Source organism: Trichomycterus rosablanca, chromosome 6, assembly GCF_030014385.1.
Source record: "Trichomycterus rosablanca isolate fTriRos1 chromosome 6, fTriRos1.hap1, whole genome shotgun sequence".
Classification (NCBI taxonomy): domain Eukaryota; kingdom Metazoa; phylum Chordata; class Actinopteri; order Siluriformes; family Trichomycteridae; genus Trichomycterus; species Trichomycterus rosablanca.
The window spans coordinates 8,924,038-8,949,325 of NC_085993.1; the positions used below are offsets into that span (position 1 = coordinate 8,924,038).

General features: G+C 38.9%; 1 protein-coding gene across 1 annotated transcript in view; it reads right to left on the bottom strand.

The window, feature by feature from the left end:
* The window catches only part of LOC134316862 (alpha-1,6-mannosylglycoprotein 6-beta-N-acetylglucosaminyltransferase B-like), a 162,996-nt gene that overhangs the window by 60,169 nt on the left and 77,539 nt on the right, over positions 1-25,288 (bottom strand). The window contains exon 8 of the mRNA XM_062997371.1: positions 16,586-16,755. Coding sequence (XP_062853441.1) covers positions 16,586-16,755 — 170 coding nt within the window. The remainder of the gene's footprint in view (positions 1-16,585; positions 16,756-25,288) is intronic.

Below are 25,288 nucleotides of genomic sequence, written 5' to 3' on the forward strand. Positions count from 1 at the left end.
CACTGAACGGATCCAGCTAAGTTTAGACTGCACATGATACAAACGCTGATAATTAGCACACTGATTAAAAATGCAGGAGTTCGGATTTAACGTAGTGTCACATTAGTGTAAGGGAAGAGGATATTTACCTTGGACCAAGGCTCTTTAGTAAAGGTTGTACATTTTTCACACAGGTGGATGCTGAATCAATATTTTACTAATTCTAGTGATTAAGAAAAAAGGGTCAGGAGCTCCACTCTAATACTGAGTAGAATCCTATTTGCTGTCATAACAGCTTCAATTGTCTATAGCATGAATTTCCTTTGTGAAAATGTCCTTTGCAAATTCGGGTCCATGCTGACATGACTGACATCACACAGTTGTTACCGATTGTCAGCTGCACCTTCATGCAGTAAATCTCCCAGTCTAGCATCTACTAAATGTTTAAAATGTAAAGGTAAAATTTGGACAGTAAGATATAGTTTAACAAATCCAAACCTTTACATAAATAAATAAATAAATAAAAAATCTAGCACCCAGGTGTAGCAGCGGGATAGTCCACTAGCACACCAGCACCGATATTCTGAACTCTTCGGTTCGAAACTCGCCGCTGTCACCGGTCGGCTGGGCGCCATCTAGCAGGCATAATTGGCAGTGCCTGCAGCAGTGGGATCCCTGATTGCAGTTGAGGTGGGTATATTGCTGCTCACGCCTCCTCCGACCCGCGCGCAGCCAGGGTTTAAAATAATTTTTTTCTCAAAGTGCTAATGCTATTTTGGTTGGAGTCTAATGACCTCATTTGCTGTTTTTCAGTCCTTGTTAGATATTTTTTGGATATCACAAAGCTGCAGCAGACATGGTTCTGCTAGGGCGGGATGACCGGACTATGTGGGTGGGGTCTTCAAACGCTGTGGAAGGACCCTGATCGGCAGGTAGAGAGTGCCTGTGCGGAGTGCATAGGTGAAAAACGGTTCTGCTAAGGGCTGCGCGCGGGTCGGAAGAGGCGTGAGCAGCAATATACCCACCTCAACTGCAATTAGGGATCCCACAGCAGCGGAAGACAAATTGACTACACTAAATTGGGTAAAAATGGGAGAAAATGCATCAATAACATAGAAAAAAAAAATCTTCTTTTGTTTTTTTGGCTGTTCTTGTTATCTGTTAGTTTAGTCATTCTCCCTCTGTTGCCCCAAATACCTGAATATCCTCCCTCACCGTATCCATAAATCCATAACTCAACACTCCTCTTTTCTCCTCCTCCGGCCTGGCGGCTCCATCCTCAGCACCCTTCTCCTGATATAACGCTCATCCCTCATCTGCACCTGCCCAGATCATCTCACCAGATCATCTAACCTCTGTAACTTTGTCTCCAAAGCATCCTACCTGTGCTGTTCTCTGTATATTAAACACTCTTTCTAAAATGAATGGCTGCAACACTTTCTATAAAGGTTAAAACAGGGCATGTGTACAACTGTGATATATCAACCTTCCTCCAAACAACATTCTGTTATAGTTTGGAAGGTAAGGTCAGTTAAAATATTTGCTAGTCTGGAGTCTGTGCATATTGTGTTCATAATATCACCACACATTTTAACAGCAGACAGCTCAGAATTGCAGCCAGTCTGTTGTAACACATGCAAACTGTAGCTTGGCATTGTCCCACAAAAACAAGCAGGGACGTCCCTGAAAAATACGTCGTCTCGATGGCACCATATGTTGCTCCAAAATGTGCATGTACCCCTCAGCGTTATTGGTGCTTTCAGATGTAAAAGTTACCCATGGCACTAACAAGCAACCGTAACGTACCAGATGCTAGATTTTAATCTTTGTGACAGGGTCGTTTTCCTTTGTCTCATAGAACATAAAGTCCAAATTTCCACTTTTCATCAGTCTGTATCAGATGACTAGTGGCGTTTCTGGATGTTGTTGATATGTGGCTTATGGAATCTTGATTTGTGTTTGTAGATGCAGAAATGAACTGGGTTTACTGGGTTTTTTAGACCAGGGGTAATTCAATTTAGCAAGGGGCCAGATGAGAAACTGGGACTGTATTGGAGGGCTGAACAAATAGGCTAAATTTTATTCTGATTAATACTTATTTTCTATTTAAAAAGCAGAAAATTGTATGTTATCATATTGTATGATAAGCTTTTAATGAGAGTAGGCAGATTGAAAACATCATTATTTTACAATTTTATCAACTTTTTAGAAAACAATCGTGAACAAAATGTTCAGGTTTTTAAATTCATTGTACTTAAAGTGCTGTTGCTATTTTGGTTGGAGTAAAATGACCTAATTTGTCAGATATTTTTTGGATATCACAAAGCTGATATTGACATCTTGACTGTTCCAGTAGTGGGGGATTAAAACTTTTTATACAGTCATGTGAAAAAATTAGGACACCCTATGAAAGCCTGTATATTTTTTTACATTTTTGGACATTTGGATATTTAATATCAATTTGAACAATACTGAGGGATCCAAGTAATATGACTAAACAATTAAAAATTAAGAAAGGCCTTTTTATAACTTTCTGTAAAATGTTATTTAAAAAGAATGCAATTTCTGGTGAGGAATAAATTAGGACACCCCTACATATTGTCCCACTTAAAATAGTTAAGATCACACACAGGTGTATCACACATCAGGTGCACATGATCAGAACATCGTTACCCAGAATTTTGAATGAGGCTTGCCCTATTTAAACCTCAGAAAATTAGTTTGGTGTGTCCCTGACTGTTGAAGTGAGAGTGAGCACCATGGTGAGATCCAAAGAGCTGTCTGAGGCCCTCAGAAAGAAGATTGTGGCTGCTTATGAGTCTGGTAAGGGATTTAAAAAGATCTCAATAGAATTTGACATCAGCCATTCCACCATCCGGAAAATTGTTTACAAGTGGAGGACATTCAAAACAACTGCGACCATGCCCAGGTCTGGCCGTCCAAGCAAGTTCACCCCCAGAGCAGACCGTAAGATGTTAAAAGAAGTCATGAAAAATCCAAAAATTTCATCACAGGACCTACAGCAGGCTCTTGCTACTGTCGATGTGAAAGTGCATGACTCAACTATCAGAAAGAGACTACACAAGTTTAATTTTCATGGGAGGTGTGACCCAAACCTTTGCTCTCTAAGAAAAACATTAAGGCCAGACTGAAGTTTGCCAGAGAGAACGCAGACAAAGACCATGACTTCTGGAATAATGTTCTTTGGACAGATGAGTCTAAAATTGAATTATTTGGACACCAGAACAGAAGACATGTTTGCATTCCAAGAAAAGAACCTCATACCAACTGTGAAGCATGGAGGTGGAAGTGTCATGGTTTGGGGATGCTTTGCTGCAGCAGGACCTGGCCAGCTCACCATCATTGAATCCACCATGAATTCTACTGTGTATCAGAGGGTGCTTGAGGAACATGTGAAACCATCTGTAAAAAAATTAAAGCTGAAGCGGAACTGGACCCTGCAACATGACAATGACCCAAAACATACCAGTAAATCCACCAAGGACTGGCTGAAAACTAAGAAGTGGAGAGTCCTGGAATGGCCAAGTCAAAGTCCGGATCTTAATCCCATTGAGATGCTGTGGAGTGACTTAAAACGGGCTGTACATGCAAGAAACCCCTCAAACATCTCACAGCTGAAAGAATTCTGCAATGAGGAGTGGGGCAAACTTTCTTCAGATTGATGTCAGATAATGGTAGATGGCTACAAGAAGTGTCTCACTGAAGTTATTTCAGCCAAAGGGGGCAACACTAGTTATTAGAGGGTAGGGTGTCCTATAATATGCATTTTTGTTCATATCTTTTGTTTCATGAGTAAATTGCAATTAAATCACTTTCTTTTCCAGAAATAAACAAAAACAAGATTGGACATTGATATGTGAACATTTCTTAATAAAGAGCTGCCTATTTATTGGGGTGTCCTAATTTTTTCACATGACTGTATGTATATATATAATGGCAAGCCAAACAGGAAATATATAGCAAACACTGATATATATGGAATGAAAACTGATATATATACATTTATTTCTCTCAGCTGCATCCTAAATTGCATACTAATATACTGAACAGTACGCGGGAGCGGCGAAGATGTCAAAATACGTAGTATTCATTAAACTGTACGCAAAAAGTACTGTTACTGTTTATGTATGTGATTTCGGACACAGCCCTCGGCTTCTTCACGTCACCTGCTCACAGCGTGAATGCGTTGTGCAAAAGTAAAAGTCGTCCGTGCGAAACACCGTGAGCTCAGCTGTATATAGTTGTATGGATTAAACGCTTCGATGCAAAAAAAAAATTGCATCGATGATTTTTAGTAATCGAATTACTTGAGGAATCGTTTCATCCCTATCCTAAACTCTTTTACTATTTTACTCATAAAGATTTAGCTAAGTGCCAAACCATGACTTTTTTTCACCCAATCATAACAGCCTTACCTGCTACATATTTCTCTCTTTATCTGTGGAAATGCCTCAAACAGGTGTTTGTATTTTATTACTTTATATTGCCCATGTCTCAACTCATTTCTAATTATATTTTAAAGAGATTACAAACACACAGAAAACAGAAATGGATAAACAGAACAGATAGAAAGGACGTAATAATTTAGGAGTTTGATTTGCTCAGTGAAATCAGAAGTAAAGACGATGCGCTTAGTTTAATTTCACACTCGGGTGCACTACACTGGTGCTCTTCACCTGAGGTACACGCCGACCTACAGGTACTTCAGCGCAACTCAATCACACCATCCTACTACTAAAAAAATACTCATCCATGAAGTGTTTACTGAAGAGGGGTGGTGAGCGCATATTGCTAATTAGAGCGATTAGAGCACAGCCACTTAATGAGAGCTGAGTAGTTTACAAGTGAGTTTCTTTTTTAATAAACCCCAGATTCAAGTGGAATTTCAGCTTCTTCATAAATTGAACATAATCACAGTTTAGAAATGTGTTGCTGTACTTTCTAGAAAGAAATAGGGTCCAGAGTGTAACCAATTCCTTACTTGAGGAGTTGAGGAGGGGACAAACACTTCCAGATCATTTGCTCTGTCCGTCTGTCGGGTGGCCTGACTCTGTCCGTTGTTCCTGACAAATGCTTGTTTGCCTTGTTTTGATTTGAATTTGACTTTGCTTTTGTCCTGCCTTTGTCTTTGCTTGCTCGTCTTTTCCTTTCCTCTGCACGTGTGTCCGCCCTCTTGCCTGGTTATAGCCAGTGATGGGACGTACTGTGCCGAGGCTTCAGAGCGTGTATGAAGAAATCCAGCAAGTTTTTTTATGAATTGTGTATCGAGGCTTGTGTCTTTAAGGGTGAGTGATGTCACCGATGACGTGTGAAGCCTTGCTGTTTCTGTTTGTGTTGGATGATAATAATGACATTGACAATACTGATACTATATTCATCACACACATATCAAAAAATAAAAAAAAAATTGTGCATGTGCACATGTTAATGTAATCACTTCTGACATGCAAATACTGTAATTAAACCATAACCTAATTTTATTTTTGCACTGTTAACATTATTATGCACATGTATATAAAATGTGTATATATTGTATACACATTTATATATTGCATTATTCTCTGCACCTTACATGCTTTTTGTAATTCAGATTGGATGCTAAAGTGAATTTCATTGGTGAGTACTGTACTTTTCAATGACAATAAAGTTGAATCTAATCTATGATTGTTAGAGACACATAGCCATTCAGCATAGTTCAAGAACAGTGGAAAAAATACTGTTTCTTAATTAAAGTGAATGAAGTAAACATCACCCCAGTATGCATAAGCACAATCACTGTCCCATCTTTGGAAAGCACTGCAATCAGTTTTGTGTGCACATGAAGCAATTGGATTTTCTTGAACCAATTGGATGGAAAGCTTCAAGCCTTTATGAGGCTTCATCTGGCCATCACTAGTTATAGTCCATATTGTTACACTTTTACGCAATGAGTCACAATCATGATACAGGTAAAGTAGCTTTCTAAAGCTACTGAGCCACAGCAAACACCTTAAACATCTCTGTTAGTACAGCTGGTTCAACAATCCTCAAGTGAAACATTAATGAAACCACATAGCTAGAAGAAACACACACACACATACACACACACACACACACACACACCATCATGTCTGCTGTGCTATAATTGGAATCTGGCAACCATGCTCATAAAGTCAAACATTCCGTGTTTAAATATTAGTCAGAAACATCCTCTAGTGACCAGCAACCAGGTGAATAATCACTGCTAGTGTGAAGGTTGGCTGATTGGTGTTTATTTTGTGCTAGTTGGTGAGTGTTCTGTACTTTTTTTAATAGAGTGAGTTTGATGGCATTGCGGTTCCCGATTCAACCCCAGTCCTTTCTTTGAAGTTAATTTTGACCTACCACAGAAAGAAAAGAGAGATGCCAGGCTCAGTAAAGCTCAGTAAAGCGTAATTCTGTATTTTCATGCAGATATAATCACAGATGTTGAACCTCTGATTACTGCTGCTTCATCTGTCTGATTGCGATGCCCCAGTAAAGAATTGTCATCTCTGTCTCTGTCTGAGTGCAAACATGAAAATTAAAAAGCATCAGCAGCTTTTTTTTAAACTGCAATTCAAAAAGATCTGCTGTTCTGTCACTCCACTGCTCCAGTAAACAATTTTATACATGCTATTTCAGGCTCGAGCATCTGTTCTGTATTATATAGCGCTTCCCTAAAGTTACATACAGATGCTGGGAGGGGATGCAGTAGTGCGTGATGAACCCGAGAAGTCGGGAGTGATAAGGTGGCAGGAAAGCATTTATTTGCTCACCTGGGGCAACAGCAACATTGAAGATTCACGATGAAATATTGTTGAGTCAGACCAAAACTGATTTGTGGCTTTTATTTGTAACACAGCTTGCTACATGCCAGGACATGTCCAAGCAGGACAAAATAGGACATATGGTGAGCAAAAAGAGAAAGAAATGGCACAGACATTAAGAGAAAATGATTAGATAAGAGATATAAAGATAAAAAAGCTGCGAAACATAAAAGTAAAAGAGAATTGAAGGTGATGTAAGGGGAAGGAAAGGACATAAATAAGAAAAAGGAAGGAAGGAAAAAGGAAATAAAAGGAATAACATGAAGGAAAGAAATGGGAAGTGATGGAGAGACTGGGAATGAAAGGGAATGGAGTTTTGATGCCATGTTTCACACTTCGGTTACATGACAGAAACAGTAGCTACTCACTACACAATATTTATCAGTTCACAAGGTTATATCAAACACAGTCCTGGACAATTTTGTATTTCCAATTCACCTCACTTTGCACGGACTGCCCCACCTGGGAATTGAACCCAGGACCTTCTTGCTGTGAGGCGACAGTGCTACCCACTTAGCAACCGTGCCGCCCAAAGGGAATAAAGTAGATGGAAAGTGGTGGAAATGGATTTGATTAAAGACCCACCTATTAACTAAGCAGTTAGGCTTTGAACTAACATGCACCTAGTAATCCTCTAAAGCGTCTATAAAGATTAAATGGCTGCTCAGGTTGCGCAGCGGTAAAATATGCTAGCACATCAGAGCTGGGATTTCTAATACATCATATCAAATCTCAGCTCTGCCATCCAGGCTGCGCTGGGCAACTGCATGAACAACAATTGGATGTTGTTCTCAGGGTGGGAAAAGCCGGACCAGGGTTCCTCATAACTGATGCAATTATGCCCACTGTTGGCTGCGCAGAGTTGGGGAATAATACTGATCAGGGTGTGGCTCTCCGTACACAAGGCTGATCCACACATGAACACGCCTCGTGCAGGTGGAAGGACGCAGTCGGTACTGCACACATGTCGGAGGGGGCGTGTGTCAGTTGCAAGGCTCCTCAGTCAGCAGTGGAGTGTTGTATCAGTAGAAGTGAAGCGTAACTCAACCAGGGTAATTGGATACGATTAGATTAAGGGAGAAAATTGGGGGAGAAATAAAAGAAAAAGAGGAAATTAAAAAATATATATATAAAAAATCTGTAGATTTGTATCCTTGGATGATTGTCTACTGTTTACTGAGGAAGCATCTGGGTACGAGCGTCTCTTGTGTAAATGATGGAACAAAAGCGAGAAGAAAGAAAAAGGATCAGGGTGGAGAAAAAGGATTGTTGCAATGGGATGCGGTCAAGTGAAAACGAACAAAACAAGTAAAGTATAGAAAGAAAAGCACAAAAAAGATATGGCTTGCTGTTTTGTAAGCGTTGTGGTAACATGATGCATAAATATTCGTAAAATGATCTTCCAATCACCCCCCCCCCCCCCCCACACACACACATCTGTTCAGAATGAGAAAAACATTATAATTATGTAGAATCCAGGACTAAATAATTTCAGTTCTTTTCGTATGGTCACACAAATACGGGTGCATAATGTCATTCTGCAATCAGAACAGCGTGATTGTAAGTTAAATGTCAGTTATAAACATCCAGCCTCTGGTGCAAGATTACGGTACGATCTCGCTTGGTTTAATTAACCCCCATAACCCTTCGAAAGAATCCAATTAAAGAAAATTTATAACACTTAGAAATATGATGCAAAACATTTACAGCTTATAATGAGTCCAGTGGCTTGATCCAATTCCTAGTATACACTGATCAGCCATAACATTAAAACCACCTCCTTGTTTCTACACTCACTGTCCATTTCAGCAGCTCCACTTACCATATAGAAGCACTTTGTAGTTCTACAATTACTGACTGTAGTCCATCTGTTTCTCTGCATGTTTTTGAGCCTGCTTTCACCCTGTTCTTCAATGGTCAGGACTCTCCCAGGACCACAACAGAGCAGGTATTATTTAGGTGGTGGATCATTCTCAGCACTGCAGTGACACTGACATGGTGGTGGTGTGTTAGTGTGTGTTGTGCTGGTATGAGTGGATCAGACACAGCAGCGCTGCTGGAGTTTTTAAATACAGTGTCCACTTACTGTCCACTCTATTAGATACTCCTACCTAGTTGGTCCACCTTGTAGAAGTGAAGTCAGAGACAATCGCTCATCTATTGCTGCTGTTTGAGAAGGTCATCTTCTACACCTTCATCAGTGGTCACAGGACGCTGCTCACAGGGTGCCGTTGGCTGGATATTTTTGGTTGGTGGACTATTCTCAGTCCAGCAGTGACAGTGAGGTGTTTAAAAACTCCATCAGCATTGCTGAATGGAATGGCATCCTGTCCGGGGTGTGTACCTGCATTCCACCCAATGATTCCAGGGACACCAGATTTATTGTGACCCTGATTAGAAAAATGTAAATCAGGAAAATAAAATATTAATAAATTAATAAAGAAAATTAATTTGTGCTTTGATAGAGCTTTAAATAGTGTAATTAGTGTCCAAAATCTCTTGCAGAACACAGTCTGGGTTAAAATTAGATTTTTGTCCTCATGGCTTAGGGGTCGCCACAGTGGATCTGGTCTGCATTCCAGACCTGGTACAATTCTTATGTTAGATGCCCTTTCTGACACAAACCTCCCATTTTATCCTGGCCTGGAACCAGCATTAAGAGCACACTGACAAGTTCACCTCCCAGTAGTTACAGTGTTTTGACCTTCCCTTTTAGACACTAGCCAATTAGTCTAGACAAAAGCTTGAACGGTCGATAGTACCACTGAGATTCAAGTCACAGATCCCTGGATCATAGCAGTAGTGTTCTGGGGCCTGGATTAAAACTAGAATTATAATTTTATGCTTTTATAGCCTTTACATCTCAGTGGGGTGGCATAATGGCTAAGTGGGTAGCACTGTCTGGATTCGATCAGGTGGGGCGGTCCGGGATTTTTCTGTGTGGAGTTTGCATGTTCTCCTTGTGTCCGTGTGGGTTTCCTCTGGGTGCTCCGGTTTCCTCCCACAGTTCAAAGACAAGCAAGTGAGGTAAATTGGAGATATTAAATTGTTTATGACTGTTTGATAAATCCTTGTGAACTGATGAATCTTGTGTAATGAGTAACTACCGTTCTTGTCATGAATGTAACCAAAGTGTAAAACATGACGTTAAAATCCTAATAAACAAACAAACATCTCAGTGCTTCAGGTATGAGTAAGAAACTTAAAAGAAGCAGAATTGTGTCAGTCCTCGTTCGTTTATCACAGAGCAGTATGAGCGTCTGTTTATATTGTACACATTCTATATTTAGCAGCACAAATATATCAGACTCAGATCCTAGGAGACAGGCGATACACACCAGCTCCCCCTGGGAAACCACAAATCAGGCTTTATTTAGATGATACAGTTTTATTATTCACACAGGCGCCTGTTCAGCACAAACCGAGAGAGTTTCTTCATTCTGAGAGTGTGATCTAAAATAAAGCTCCTCTAAATGAACTGTTTTACACACACAGCATCAGCAAAAACAAGAACAGTGGTCACAAGTTGAAGCTCAGTGATGGGAACTGATGCCACTTTACAGCACTGGTACTAAAAACTCTAAAAGAGCCAAAGCCACAAAAATACCCACAGATTTAAATGAGAACATCCACAATTATGTCCCAAAAAGCTTTACAAAGCTGGAATTCAGGGCAGAGCCACCATTAAGAAATGTCTTTAATATTTTTTTTAATCAAACCTACACTAGAAGAAGCCAGCAAACCTGACCAGACCAGTGACCGCACATTATATTAAATTTATTAGTATTAAAAAGGGTGCATCATTTTATTGTGTTTATGTTCACCAAAGACCGTTCATAATGGTTAGACAAATAAATGTCATGTTTTATTGGTTTATTTATTTTATATATAAATATCACATTTTAGTTGTATTAATAATTGAATTTCCACCTACTGCTGTTAGACTTTATAACCAGCACCGTCCCAAACACAGACAATCACCATCACAATAACCTTTCAAAAATAGTACAATGTTTGGTAAAGACTGTTATTCTTTGTAATTTGATTAGATTTTTATATATACTTACATCTGTATTGTTTTAATATATGAATAACACTCATATCTCTATATTGTTGAAAGCTGCTGTAACAATGCAAATTCCCCCCTGTGGGATAATAAAAAGCTAACTTATCTATCTATCTATCTATCTATCTATCTATCTATCTATCTATCTATCTATCTATCTATCTATCTATCTATCTATCTATCTATCTATCTATCTATCTATCTTATATAGATATGTTTCTCTGCATGCTTTGTTAGCCCCCTTTTATGCTGTTCTTCAATGGTCAGGAACCCCACAGGACCACTACAAAGCAGGTATTATTTAGGTGGTGGATGATTCTCAGCTCTGCAGTGACACTGACATGGTGGTGGTGTGTTAGTGTGTGTTGTGCTGGAATGAGTGGATCAGTCAACGCAGCGCTGCTGGAGTTTTTAAATACCGTGTCCACTCACTGTCCACTCTATTACATACTCCTACCTAGCTGGTTAACCTTGTAGATGTAAAGTCAGAGATGACTGCTTATGTATTGCTTCTGTTTGAATTGGTCATCTTCAAGACCTTCATCAGTGGTCACAGTTTGCTACCCACAGGGCGCTGTTGGTTGGATATATTTTTGGCTGTGGACTATTCTCAGTCCAGCAGTGACAGTGAGGTGTTTAAAAACTCCATCATCATTGCTGTGTCTTATCCAGTCATACCAGCACAACACACACTAACACACCACCACCGTCATAGTGCAGTGCTGAGAATGATCCACCACCCAAATAATACCTACTCTGTGGTGGTCCTGACCATTAAAGAACAGAATGAAAGGGGGCTAACAAAGCATGCATATACAGTATATTAGCTAAACAGAATCTAGTGGCTCAGTGCCATCCAATATAGTAAAATAAACAACAAAGCATGACTGCTCATTCTTTATAAACCTAAAAATGATGGTAATCGAATGTAGCACATTAAGCCGCTCCTAATAATGATAAAGGCTAGAATGAAGAATGCTTGCTGTTAATCCCATAGAGAGAATCCATCATGCAGATCTTATTTTGGTTCCTCATTTTAATTCTACTCCATTTTCATCTCATTAATGATATTACATCTGCTGAATGGAGCTCTTAATTGTTTTTGACTCTTCAAAGCGATGGTTATGTAATAGCCGCAATCCGCCCAGCGGCGATTGATAGTGTGTATCAGTGTTGTGTGGGTTGATAGTGGGATTTAATTTCTGGTGTTCAGATTGGGTGATAGATAAAAGATTCAGTCTTTTTTCTTCTTTCTTAATTTCTCACCTCACTAAGAGTCGCTCTGTCTTTTTTTTTAGAATATAAAATGTGTTAATGCACGCTTTCATGCTACATCAGGCTCATGATTGAATGTTAAAACAGCAGCGGCGTCTAATTGGTCACCAAGGGGCCGATTAACTGATTAAACCAAGCAGCTAGAGAACATTGCCTTATTTAACTGATGGTTGGAAACACTGTCTGTGCAACCTCTTTACCAAGGGCTGCCAACCGGAGATTTGTGGGCTACGTGTGGTCTACGATACATAGAAAAACAATTCTATTATTTTAATCCAATAAGGTGTAAAGTCCCCTTAACATACACTGATCAACCATAACATTAAAACCACCTCCTTGTTTCTACACTCACTGTCCAACCAAAAATATCCAGCCAACAGTGCCCCGTGGGCAGCGTCCTGTGACCACTGATGAGGGTCTAGAAGATGACCAACTCAAACAGCAGCAATAGATGAGCGATCGTCTCTGACTTTACATCTACAGGGTGGACCAACTAGGTAGGAGTGTCTAATAGAGTGGACAGTGTGTGGACACGGTATTTAAAAACTCCAGCAGCGCTGCTGTGTCTGATCCACTCATACCAGCACAACACACACTAACACACCACCACCATGTCATTGAAACATCACTGAAGTTCCACGCCATGAAATAACCATCAAATCCACTCTAAAAGCTCCACATGTATCTGTGTTTAGCTGGATTTACTTCATGTGTGGTGTTTATGCAGCTCGGGGTCCTGAATCTACAAAAAGCTTCACCTAAATAAAGCGTAACGTGTCTAAATGTACTAAAAGTACGACACAGAAACACTCAATTTCTTTCCGTTATTACTGGTTATAAGTGCTCTGTACTGGTTATAAGTACTCTGTGCTGCCCAAATTCATAGGTCGTTGTTTAAGTACAACAAGCCACATTACGCTTTATTTTTCATGTTAAGCGTTGTTCGTACTGTCCGGGTCACTTTTACCACGCTATATCACACAGTACATCACTTTGAAAATCAGGTGAATTTAAAAAAATGAAAGTGCAGAGCAACTTTCTCATGTAAAAGCACCCAAACCGCTACACTTTGACACGCCCACAGATGACGTCAAGGTTCGCACTGAAAACCAAGTATTCTCTGGTGCCAGATTAGAACGTAGTTCACTCTCTGGAACCTCTTTTTTTGGTGAAAACACGCGGAACTGGTTCAAAATCAAGTTCCCGAACCGGAACGGAGCCGGATCCGCGTCGGTGGAAAAGGGGTAACACTGGACGCTTATCTTTTTTTTAACCAATGAAGTAATTTTCTATTTTTTATCCTTTTCTTTGCTGGTTTTGCCACATTTAGCTGGCTGCTCCTCCTGAGAACCAAACAGAGAATATAACAGAGAATGCTCAGTCCAATGTGGGTACAAACCAGCTGAATCTCCACTAGCAGTCCAGCGCCTTAGAAAAGTGCAGACTGTGGCTATCAGAGACCTCCTCAACCTCACATTTTTGCTGATTTATGCTGTTTGAGCTTATCAAAAAATAATATATCTATACTCTCAGCATGCGTTGGTCTTGAATATTAGAAGTTTCTCTTGATTTTGCTTCGTAGGCGCTGATATATTACCCATGATCCCCCATAACTCGAGCTAAGGGTCGGCAAAGGGCTGCCATTCATCTCCGGAGAATGAGCCTGTCAGCCGCTACACTGCACCATGAATAACTAATGCCATCAACATCCTGTACGCTGCCATATCAGCCTCCATAAAGCAATGCCAGTGTTCACTGGGCCTCTTAGCCGTGACTTATGCTAGCAATCGAAAGCCAGAGCCCACCCACCCCAATGATTCATTTTATCGGCTAAAGCCAGCACCCACGCTAACTGATGCTAGCACTAAAAATGGCCAACTGAGTGGGTTCAGAGAGTCTTGATAATTGCTCCTGCAGATATGAAGCATCACAGTTTTGCTTTGACAGCATGAGAATGCTAACATCTGGTAGTTTCATCAACCCAGACTAGCAAGCTTTGATAGGTTAGCGTCAGTTGGTTAGCACTGGTATTGCTGTGATGCTAAATAAAGTGCTACTGAAGAACAGACCTATAAGCTGACTTTTTTACAACACTGCTGAAGCCTTAACACAATTTTAGAAAGTGTTGCTAGATCTAAAAGTTTCTGTTGTGTCCAAATCCTTCTGATCATCTGCAACAAAAGATTCAGAGGCTTTTTAAAGGCTACAAAAGCACGAAGGTTCCTTTAAAAAGATCAAACAGAAACTAGCCGGCAGAAAGGAGCCAAGTACTGCCTGTAGTCAGCAAAATGAAAAAACAACAACACATAAAAAGAAACAGGAAACAAAAGAAAAGCAATTTCAGAAAAGGTCTTTTGTTGGTAAAAAGACAACTGTACAGAAAATGCACTATATGGACAAAAGTATTGGGACACCACTTGAATTAATGTGTTTCAGCCACAACAATTGCTAACAGGTGTAATTAATCAGTTATATCAAGGAAATTATATACCTCCAACCAGAGATCGAGTCCGAGTTGCACGTAAGTCGCACACACAGCGACTTCAGACTCGTCTCGGACTCGTCCCATGACTTGCAAAAAAATGACTCATAAACAACAAGAGTCCCTAGCGTCAGCAGGTGTTAACATTAGTTACGTGTGACAATTATATTTAAAGTTCACTTTATTTGAACATTTTCGCTACCTTTAGATTGGAATCTCACTTAAAATGGTGGAATACCCTACTTAGTGCACTTCACAGGCACTAATGGTTGAAAGAGCGCTTTCTGAACCAATCAGACCTTCTGATTTTAATTTTTAATAAGAAATGCTGTTATCTGCATTTATTCAGTTTGTGTCACACAGATGATGTGTGACGAGTTCGTGTTTTACTTCACAACCGGGAAAATTTGGGAGGTTTTTAATTATAAGCACATTTACAAAATAACGAATTATATTCCTAATGAGACACACGGTTATACATTTAATAGCATCTGAAAGATTGTAAGCTAAGGTAAGCAGTGGTTATAATTTTTTTGCTGTGTTTTGGATTTTGGCCGCTGTGCTGTGATTTATCGCACACTTTTGTTTTGCAGTGAAAACAAAACGTATCAGTTGAAGCTTTTAACTGGTACCTTCTTTTTACATGAATTACATTAATTTGTACAATGACTAGGAAAGTAAAGGCATTAAAGTAAAACGGCAAAATACAGTCGCTAATCTGTTGTTTTTTATCTGAACTTACAGGTTATTTGTTTATTTCTATGCTACATTTCCAGTATATGTTTTGTGTAGATTATATTGACTCATGACTTGACTCTGACTCTAGCCCAAAGACTCGTGACCTGACTTGGACTCTAGCCTAAAGACTCGTGACTTGACTCGGACTTGTATTTTGTGACTTGTGAACATCTCTGCCTTCAACTTTGCAGCAACAGTTTAGGGAAGGATCTTTCCTGTTTTAGCATGACTGTGCCTCTGTTCACAAAGCAAGATCTATATAAGAAACTCCAGTGTCCTGTACAGAGTCCTGACCTCAGCCCCACTGAACAGCTTTGGAATGAACTGGAACATCAGTTGAGGCTTTCTTGACCAACATTAGTGTACAGCCATACAAATACTCTTTTGACTGAATGGGCACAAATTCCCACAGACATACTTCAAAGACTTGTAAGAATTCCTCTTAGAAGAGTGGCTGTTGTTATAGCTAAAAAAATCACATAGTGGTCACTGTACAGTGGTACCTTGTAACTCAACGTCCCCTAAACTCAAAATCTTTGAAACTCAGCGCCCTTCATCGAAAAATTTGTACCCTTAAACTCAACGTTTCCCTTAAACTCAACATGCTCAGTTTGTTTTTTAAAAACGTATTTATTTAATTTCAAATTAACAATGAACAGTCGCTTTGAATATGAGACGAAACTGCATTTGTGTGGAATAACCATCAGATTAACTCTGAAAGCTCCACATGTATCTGTGTTTATTTGGATTTTCCTCCTGTTTCACTTTTAAACTTGTGTTACAGCTCGAGGTTCTGAGAAATTGTAAGAATCAGCTTTTTATTTCAGTGTTTTATATTATATTTGTGTTATTGTCAGTGTATAAGTGTCAAAAACAACCCTATTATTTTACATAAGCCGAAAATATATGCAAGTCCACAGGACCATGGAACACATTAACAGGCTTCCCAAACATCCTTATGGGGAAAAAATACCTTGAAACTCAATGCCTTTTAAATGCCAGTCCCAGAACCAATAGACGTTGAGTTTCAAGGTACCACTGTATTTTAAAAGCATTTTTAATGGGATGTCCAAAGGCTCATGGTCAGGCGTCCAAATAATTTTGGCCATATAGTGTTTAAAATGTCCAAAGGATCAACATATCTGTTAGATCTATCAGTTTCACCAGCCAGCAGATGAATTACAAGAATAAACTCACCCCTGCAGCTCTTTGACTGACACAGATATCTTGAGGTTGTGTCCTAGGACGTACAGGGCGGTGAGGATGTCGGCCCATTGCACCATCTCCCCTAGAGGACCTCCTTTCAGCACTTTAGGACTGAACACGTCACCAGATTCCTCCGTCAGGAAGCCCACGTGTACCAGAATCTGCAGAATGACAATTTTGGTTCATATTTAAAACAGAAAAGTACACAAAACATTTGGGACACATTCTGTCTTATAAATTCTTGATGAGAACGTAAGGTCATCTGTCTGTGAGGCTAGCCTGAGGTGTAATTAGGTTAAGCAGCAGGTCAAAGATCCAAAATCTAAAACCAGACTCATATCTGAACGGCTTTGAAGAAACAGAATGACAGTTTTGCAGAGACCCTGTGGAGATGCTGTGGAGACCTGAAACAAACCCCTGATGACTGTAAACCAGCAGTGTGTCTGGTTTACAACAGAAAGAAGCTAAAATGTCTTCACAGTGAAAAAAAAAATATATAAAATTATAGAAATTATTTCAATGCAGTTAGAACAAATATACAATAACAAAGGCTGCTGAAAGGGGGGCATTAACTTATTTACACCACCACACTCTATCCTCGCTCTGCAGAACTGAAGATAAAACAGAATTAACCTGAAGGTCAAGTTCAGTGACAGCTCTAATCAGCTGTGTGTGAACATATGTGTGTGTGTGTGTGTGTAAGTGCATGTGTTCATGAGTATGTCTGTGTGTGTATATATACAGGCATGTGTTATTGTGTGTGTGTCTGGGTTTGTATACGTTATTGTGTGTGTATGTGTTTGTATACATATGGTATTGTGTGTATGTGTTTCTGTATGTGTTATTGTGTGTATGTTTCTGTATGTGCTGTGTGGATGTGTTTCTGTATGTATGTTACTGTGTGTGGATGTGTTACTTTATGTATGTTATTGTGTGTGTTTGTGTGCAAATGTGTGTGTGTGTGCATGTGTATATGTGTATGTGTGTGTATGTGTGCAAGTGTGTGTGTGTGTGTGTATGTGTTCATGTTTAGGTCTGTGTGTGTATATACAGGCATGTGTTATTGTGTATGTACAGGTTCATGCATGTACTGTATGTTATTGTGTGTGTTTGTGTTTCTACATATGTGTGTGTATGTGTTTGTGTATGCATGTGATTGTGTGTATGTTTGTGCAAGTATGGGTATGTGTGTGTTTCTATACAAGTGTAATTGTGTGTGTTCATATGTTTATGTGCATGTGTATGTAAATGTGTATGTATATGTGTGTTATTGTGTACAGTACAGGCCAAAAGTTTGGACACACCTTCTCATTCCTGTGGTTTTTCTTAATTTTTTTAAATGTTCTACATTGTAGATTAATACTAAAGACATCCAAACTATGAAGGAACACATATGGAATTATGTAGTAAACAAAAAAGTGTTAAACAAACCAGAATATGTTTTATATTTTAGATTCTTCAAAGTAGCCATCTTTTGCTTTAATGACAGATTTGCACACTCTTTGAAATTTTCTCAAACAGCTTTATTAGGTTTCCACCTGGAACGGTTTTCAATGAATGTTTGTGCCTTGTCTAGAGTGAATTTTTGGAATTTGTTGCTTTTTTAATGTGTTTGAGACCATCAGTTGGGTTGTGCAGATGGTTTGTTTAACACTTTTTGGTTCACTACATAATTCTTCAGAGTTTGGATGTCTTCAGTATTAATCTACAATGTAGAAAATAAAAATAATCAAGAAAAAACATTGAAGAGAAGGTGTGTCCAAACTTTTGGCTGGTGTGTCCAAACTTTTGGCCTGTACTGTATGTGTTTGTATACATGTGTTATTGGGTGTGTGTACATATGTGTATGTGTGTGTATGTGTGTGTGAGCATGTGTTCATGATTATGTATGTATGTGTGTATATACCGCTATGTGGTATTGTATGTAAAAATGTGTATGTGTTTGTACATGTGTGTTATTGGGTGTATGTGTATGTAGTATGTGTGTTACTGTGTTTATGTCTGTCTGTCTGTATGTTTGTGTGTGTGTGTTTGAGTATGTATGAGTGTGTATGTTTGTGGATGTGTGTGTGTGTATAGCTATGTGTTATTGTGTTTCTATGTGTTACATGTGTGTGTGTGTGTTTGAGAGTGTTATTCTGTGTGTGTGTGTGTGTGTATGTTTGTGTATGCATATTATTGTGTGCGTATATTTGTGTGAAAGTGTGTGTATGTATGTGTATGTATGTTTGTTTGTGTGTTTGTGGATGTGTGTATATATAGGTATGTGTTACTGTGTTTCTATGTGTTACATATGTGTGGGTGTATTTGTGAGTGTTATTGTGTGTTAGTGTGTATGTGTGTGTATATGTTCGTGTATGTGTATTATTGGGTGTGTGTATTTGTGTGAAAGTGTATGTTTGCTGTTTCTGTGGGTTTTTTTCAGAGCGGCATACAACTAACCAAATACAATGCAAGCAACTGAGAGTGCTCAGGGGCCCAACAGTGGCAACTTGGCAGTGGTGGGACTTGTACCAGTAAGTATTTATCCATTCAATACCTTAAACTACCACTGCCATTTGTTTGTGTGTGTGTGTGTTTGTGCACATGATTATATGAGGTGGGTGTATGTGTGTGTGTGCGCACTGTGCTGTGTTCGCTGAATCTGCAGTAAATCTGGGTAATGAGTGAATGTAGCTGTCGTATTGAGGTGAAGTTATTCCACTGAGGTGATTTAAATCTTTCCACTCCACAGAACATTTACGTCCTGTATGTTTATCTGAATAGTTTTATTATTTAATTTCTATATTTTACCTCAGCTTGCTTTGAACGTTAATTTTAAAACTTTACACATCATTAAACTACCAATACAAAAGCTGCCTGCTAATAACAAAACCTCATATACGATCATCGTTGATGGTCGGATCAGTAATTACAGTCATTTTAATACAATCTGGGATAATAACATCCATAAGAATAAGACAAAAAATTCATAATTCACTGCTGATGCAGTTACACTATGTTGCCAAAAGTATGTGGACACTCATTCTGCTACATCCATTGCTACCAGGTATGTAAAACATTCATTCATTCATTCATTTTCTTATCCGCTTATCCAATTAGGGTCGCGGGTGCTGGAGCCTATCCCAGCTTTTCAATGGGCGCAAGGCACACAGTAACACCCTGGACGGGACGCCAGTCCATCACAGGGCAGACACACACACACCCACTCATACACACACCCAGTAAATAAAACAATATAAGGTAAATGATGCACTTTAACATTGTGCCAACAGTCAGCATGATTATGCCCCTAAGCACAAAGCAAGGTCTCCAATGACATGGTTTAAAAAGTTGTGAGCAAAGAAGCTCCGATTGCCTATACACAGAGCCCTGGTCACAACCCAACTCAACATTTTTGGGGTGAATAAAACTCAGCTTGCAAGCCAGGCCTCATCCTCCGACATCAGTGCCTGATCTCAGTGATACTATTGACTGAATGGGCACAAATTCCTACAGACACGGTATTGTAGAAAGCCTTCCCCAAAGAGTGGATGATATTAAAGCTACAAATGAAAGAGAAAGCAATTCAATACAGATGTCCATGGTTTTGAAATGGGATGTCCATCAAGCTCATGGTCAGGTGTCCCAATACCTGTCCCACTATTTTTGCTCATATAGTGTAGTTCATTATACTCTCAGACATGGAACCACTAAAGATGTGTTTGGTGTAGACGCAATCTAGTGGTCTGCACAGAGCCCTGTAACATATAATGCACACCAAGCCTTCTCACCTAAATGCTCCTTTGACTCTTTTGGCACAAATTCCCACAGACAATCTACAATGTCACTCTCTTTATTCAATATTACTGCAAGATCATATTATTGCCCATGGTTTTAATATATGTTGACTTATAAGCATATGTTCAGGTATCTACCTACACATACATGTACAGTCACCTGATTTCGAGAAACTTCCTGTCAGCCAGAAGAGTGTCTGAGTTTACTTCTTGACCTTGACAAGAAACTAGTTTTCCATGTATTTTTTTTTATTTAACACCACCAGATTATGCGTCAAATTTGTTGTACCTCTTTGGTGGAGAAACTTGAGTGTACCTAAAGTACCAGAGAGCGATACCATCTAAAGATGTTCTCCTGGCATAGTCACCCATGATGTAAAGTTTAAAGATAAGGTCCCAGACAATGAGCAATCACAACCCCACCCATGAGGAACTAGAACTGTGGATTGCAGAGCAGTTCTTGAAAACTTTTGGTGTGAGTTTTGACAACAAGGCTCACGCTGGATCAATCTAGCACAATGTTGAGTGGGCTGCAGGGCTGACAAGAGATTGGGATGCTCAGTCAGTCTGATCCCACAGAGCACAAATGAGCAGTCGCAGAAACAATGCCATACTGGCTCGGACGTCACCCAGGATAAAAAGATCAGCGGTACCCACTGTGAGAAGTCGACTGCTGGCGCTGGATTGACGGCATCACAACATGGATTGCATTATTAGGGGCTAGTCTGCTACAAGCAACATGAGAGAGAAGGCACTGGGGAAAGCAGAGCCATCTGTGCAGCCAACCATTGCAAAGTGCAGTGGTGTGACAAAAACAATTATATTACTAGATTAGACTTATTATTAGTAGTAGTAGTATTGTTATTATTATTACTATTAGTATTATTGTCATATTATTATAACTAATTTTATTAATATTATCACTGTTATAGTTATAACTTTATTATAACTATTATTATTATTATTATTATTATTATATCATCAATTTTATTATTATTATTATTATTATTGTTTTGTTGTTGTTATTATCATCATCATTATTATTAATATTAGTAGTAGTATCAGTTTTAGTATTACTATTGTTATTATGATTATAAGTATTATTATTATTATTATTACTATTAATAGTAGTAGTATCAATTTTATTATTATTATTATTATAAATTTTATTATTAGTATTATTGTTGTTATTAATATTATTTTTTTATTATCAGTATTATTATTATTATTAGTAGTAGTAGTACTAGTAGTAATAGTATCAGTTTTATTATGATTGCTCTTAGTAGCAGTAGTAGTATGATTATTATTATTGTTATTATTATTATTATTATTGTAATAGTATCAGTTTTATTATTGTTGTTATTATTATTAGTAGTAATAGTACCAGTTTTATTATTATTGTTATTATTATTATTAATAGTAGTAATAGTATCAGTTTTATTATTATTGCTAGTAGTAGCAGTAGTAGTATGAGTATTATTATAGTTGTTATTATTATTGTTGTTGTTATTAATATTATTATTATTATTTTAACTCTGTATATAATTTTTAACTGTATACATTTTTCAGGAAAAGGTGCACAGGCAATTGGCTGGTCAGGCATCTACACTGACTTGATTGGCTGAGGGGGACAGATGGAAAACATTACAGTATATAAAATAATACTCAGACAGATTTGCTAGTCTGAGTCCACTGAGGCCCATCCTCAACAACTGTAAGGAATATTTTTAAAAATGTAATAGTAAGCCAGCTTCATGATTATTTAACTTCCATGTTTTCTTTAAATAAATCTCCACCCCATAAATAACAGATTCTGTGTACAAACGCCTTCATTTGTCTGAGTCACTGTGTTCTCCAGAGAGAACTGGGAGAAAAAGCAAACCAGAAAGCAAGGACATGAGAGCGTACTCACAGATTCGTCTGATTCTTTATTCGTTTGTTTTTGTTCAGTTGTTTCAGATTATTGGACTCTCATGGTCTCACTCTCACACCTCTTTTTCTGTTTGCTCAGTGGGAAAGAAACCTGACCTTTCTCCTCTCAGGTGGAAACACATGCCGTGAGCTACGCTCGCTTTCTGATTCACTTTTCCACTCTGTGCACCACGTCCTGGTAATTAAACAAACTGCACTTTCTAACTTTCTTCATAAGAAATGATGAACTGTAGTCTCGTTGTTTAATTCAGTCTGAGGCAGATGGTCTGAATCTCTACCATCTGTTACCACAGGGCTGATACCACACAGAACCACCAGCAACAGAAATGAATCATCAGTCACTGCTCGCATTCTCCAGAATTTACACTTTATTTTAGGAACAAATCTCCATCCATCATCAGAACACTGCAGGTTCAAATCACTTGTAACAATGTGACAAGCTTCCATCAACAGAAGTCTGTGAGAGCATAAGTGGCTCCGCTAGCTGGTTCTATTTTCCTGACGTTTGCACATAAGCCACACCTCCTTTACTGAAACTGATCAACCATGCACATAAACCACGCCTTCTTTACAAAAACTGATCAATCATGCCCATAAGCCCCACCTTCCTTACCAAAACTGATTGATCATGACATAAACAATTAACAGATCCTGCACATAAGCCGTGCCTTCTTTACCAAAACTGATCAATTATTCCTACAGGACACGCCACCTATGCTAAAACCGATGATCATGCACATAAGCCACACCGTTCCTTACAAAATCTGATCAATCATGCACATAAACCACGCCCCTTTACTAAAACTGACGATCATACACATGAGCCACACCCCTTTATCAAAACTAATTGATCATGCACATAAACCACGCCCCTTTACTAAAACTGATCAATTATGCTCATAATCCTTTATCAAACTGGTAATCATGCACATAAGTCACGCCTCCTTTATGAAACTGATGGATTATGCTCATAAGCCACTTCTCCTTTCCTGAACCTAATGATCATGCACATAAGCCACACCTCCTTTACTGAAACTGATGAATAATGCTTATAAGTCACGCCTCCTTTATGAAACTGATGGATTAGACTTATAAGTCCCGGCTTCTTTATTAATACTGATTGATCATACACATAAGCCACACCCCTTTATTGATTATGCTCATAAGCCACACCCCTTTATTGAAACTGATGGATTATGCTCATAAGTCACACCCCTTTGTTGAAACTGATTGATTATGCTCATAAGCCACACTCCTTTATTGAAACTGATTGATTATGCTCATAAGCCACACCCCTTTATTGAAACTGATGGATTATGCTCATAAGCCACACCCCTTTATTGAAACTGATGGATTATGCTCATAAGCCACACCCCTTTATTGAAACTGATGGATTATGCTCATAAGCCACACTCCTTCATTGAAACTGATAGATTATGCTCATAAGCCACACCCCTTTATTGAAACTGATGGATTATGCTCATAAGCCACACCCCTTCATTGAAACTGATAGATTATGCTCATAAGCCACACCCCTTTATTGAAACTGATGGATTATGCTCATAAACCACACTCCTTCATTGAAACTGATAGATTATGCTCATAAGCCACACTCCTTTATTGAAACTGACTGATTATGCTCATAAACCACACTCCTTTATTGAAACTGATTGATTATGCTCATAAGCCACACCCCTTTATTGAAACTGATGGATTATGCTCATAAGCCACGCCTCCTTTACTGAAACTGATCATGCAAATAAGCCACACCTTCATTACCAAAACTGATCAATCAGCCACGCCTCCTTTATTGAAACTAATGATCATACACATAAGCCACGCCTCCTTTATTGAAATTGATAATCATACACATAAACCACACCCCTTTATTAAAACTGATTGATTATGCACATAAGCCACACCCCTTTATTGAAACTGATGGATTATGCTCATAAGCCACGCCTCCTTTACTGAAACTAAAGATCATGCAAATAAGCCACACCTTCATTACCAAAACTAATCAATTAGCCACGCCTCCTTTACTAAAACTGATGATCATACACATAATCCACGCCTCCTTTATCAAAAATGATTGATCACGCACATAAGCCACACCCCTTTATCGAAACTGATTGATCATGCTCATAAGTCTCAACTCCTTTTTTAAACGATTGAAGGATCATACAAATAAGCCACACCTTCTTTATTAAAACTGATTGATCATGCACATAAGCCACACCTCCTTTATCAAAACTGTTTGATCATGCACATAAACCACGCCTTACTTATCAAAACGGATGATCATACATATAGGCCACACCCCCTTTATCAAAACTGACTGATCATGCACATACTCCACATAATTCGCTCCTTACTGAGAATGATCAACTGTGCACATAAGCCACATCTTCTTTATTTTAAGTGATAATTATATAAAACTATCATAATCCTTCCTTATTGAAACTGATTGAACACTCACACGCCACGCCTCAGTGTATAGTGTTTATGTTAATCACTGGAACCCCTCGTGCATTAATCACCACTTCTAATGGTGTTCTAATCAGTTGTGTTGGAACAGCGGTGGCAGTGAGAACAGAACGAGGCCGGTGTTTTTCTCCTCGCCTGTAGAGCTCAGGTGCTCGTGTATTCCCTCAGTCATATTCCAGGCTGAATCGATGATCGCCAGCGTGAGTACAGCTGAGACCTATTGAATGATGTAAAATCAATGCTAGATGTTCCACCACAGTGCTCCCTTTGCTGTCAGACACCAGCTTTTTATTTCTGAATTCCTTATTCAGATGTTGCAGAACCCGCAGGAGTTCAGCGCCACGGTGCTTCATGTGGGTGAGGAGCACAATGAGTGAAACTTTTATTTCCTCTACATAACCTTCTGAAGTGGAAAACACAGATCTGCTGATTTCCTCCACACTTTCTCTGAGGTGTGAAAGGAAACGTGGATGACTTTACTGTACACTGGAAGTTC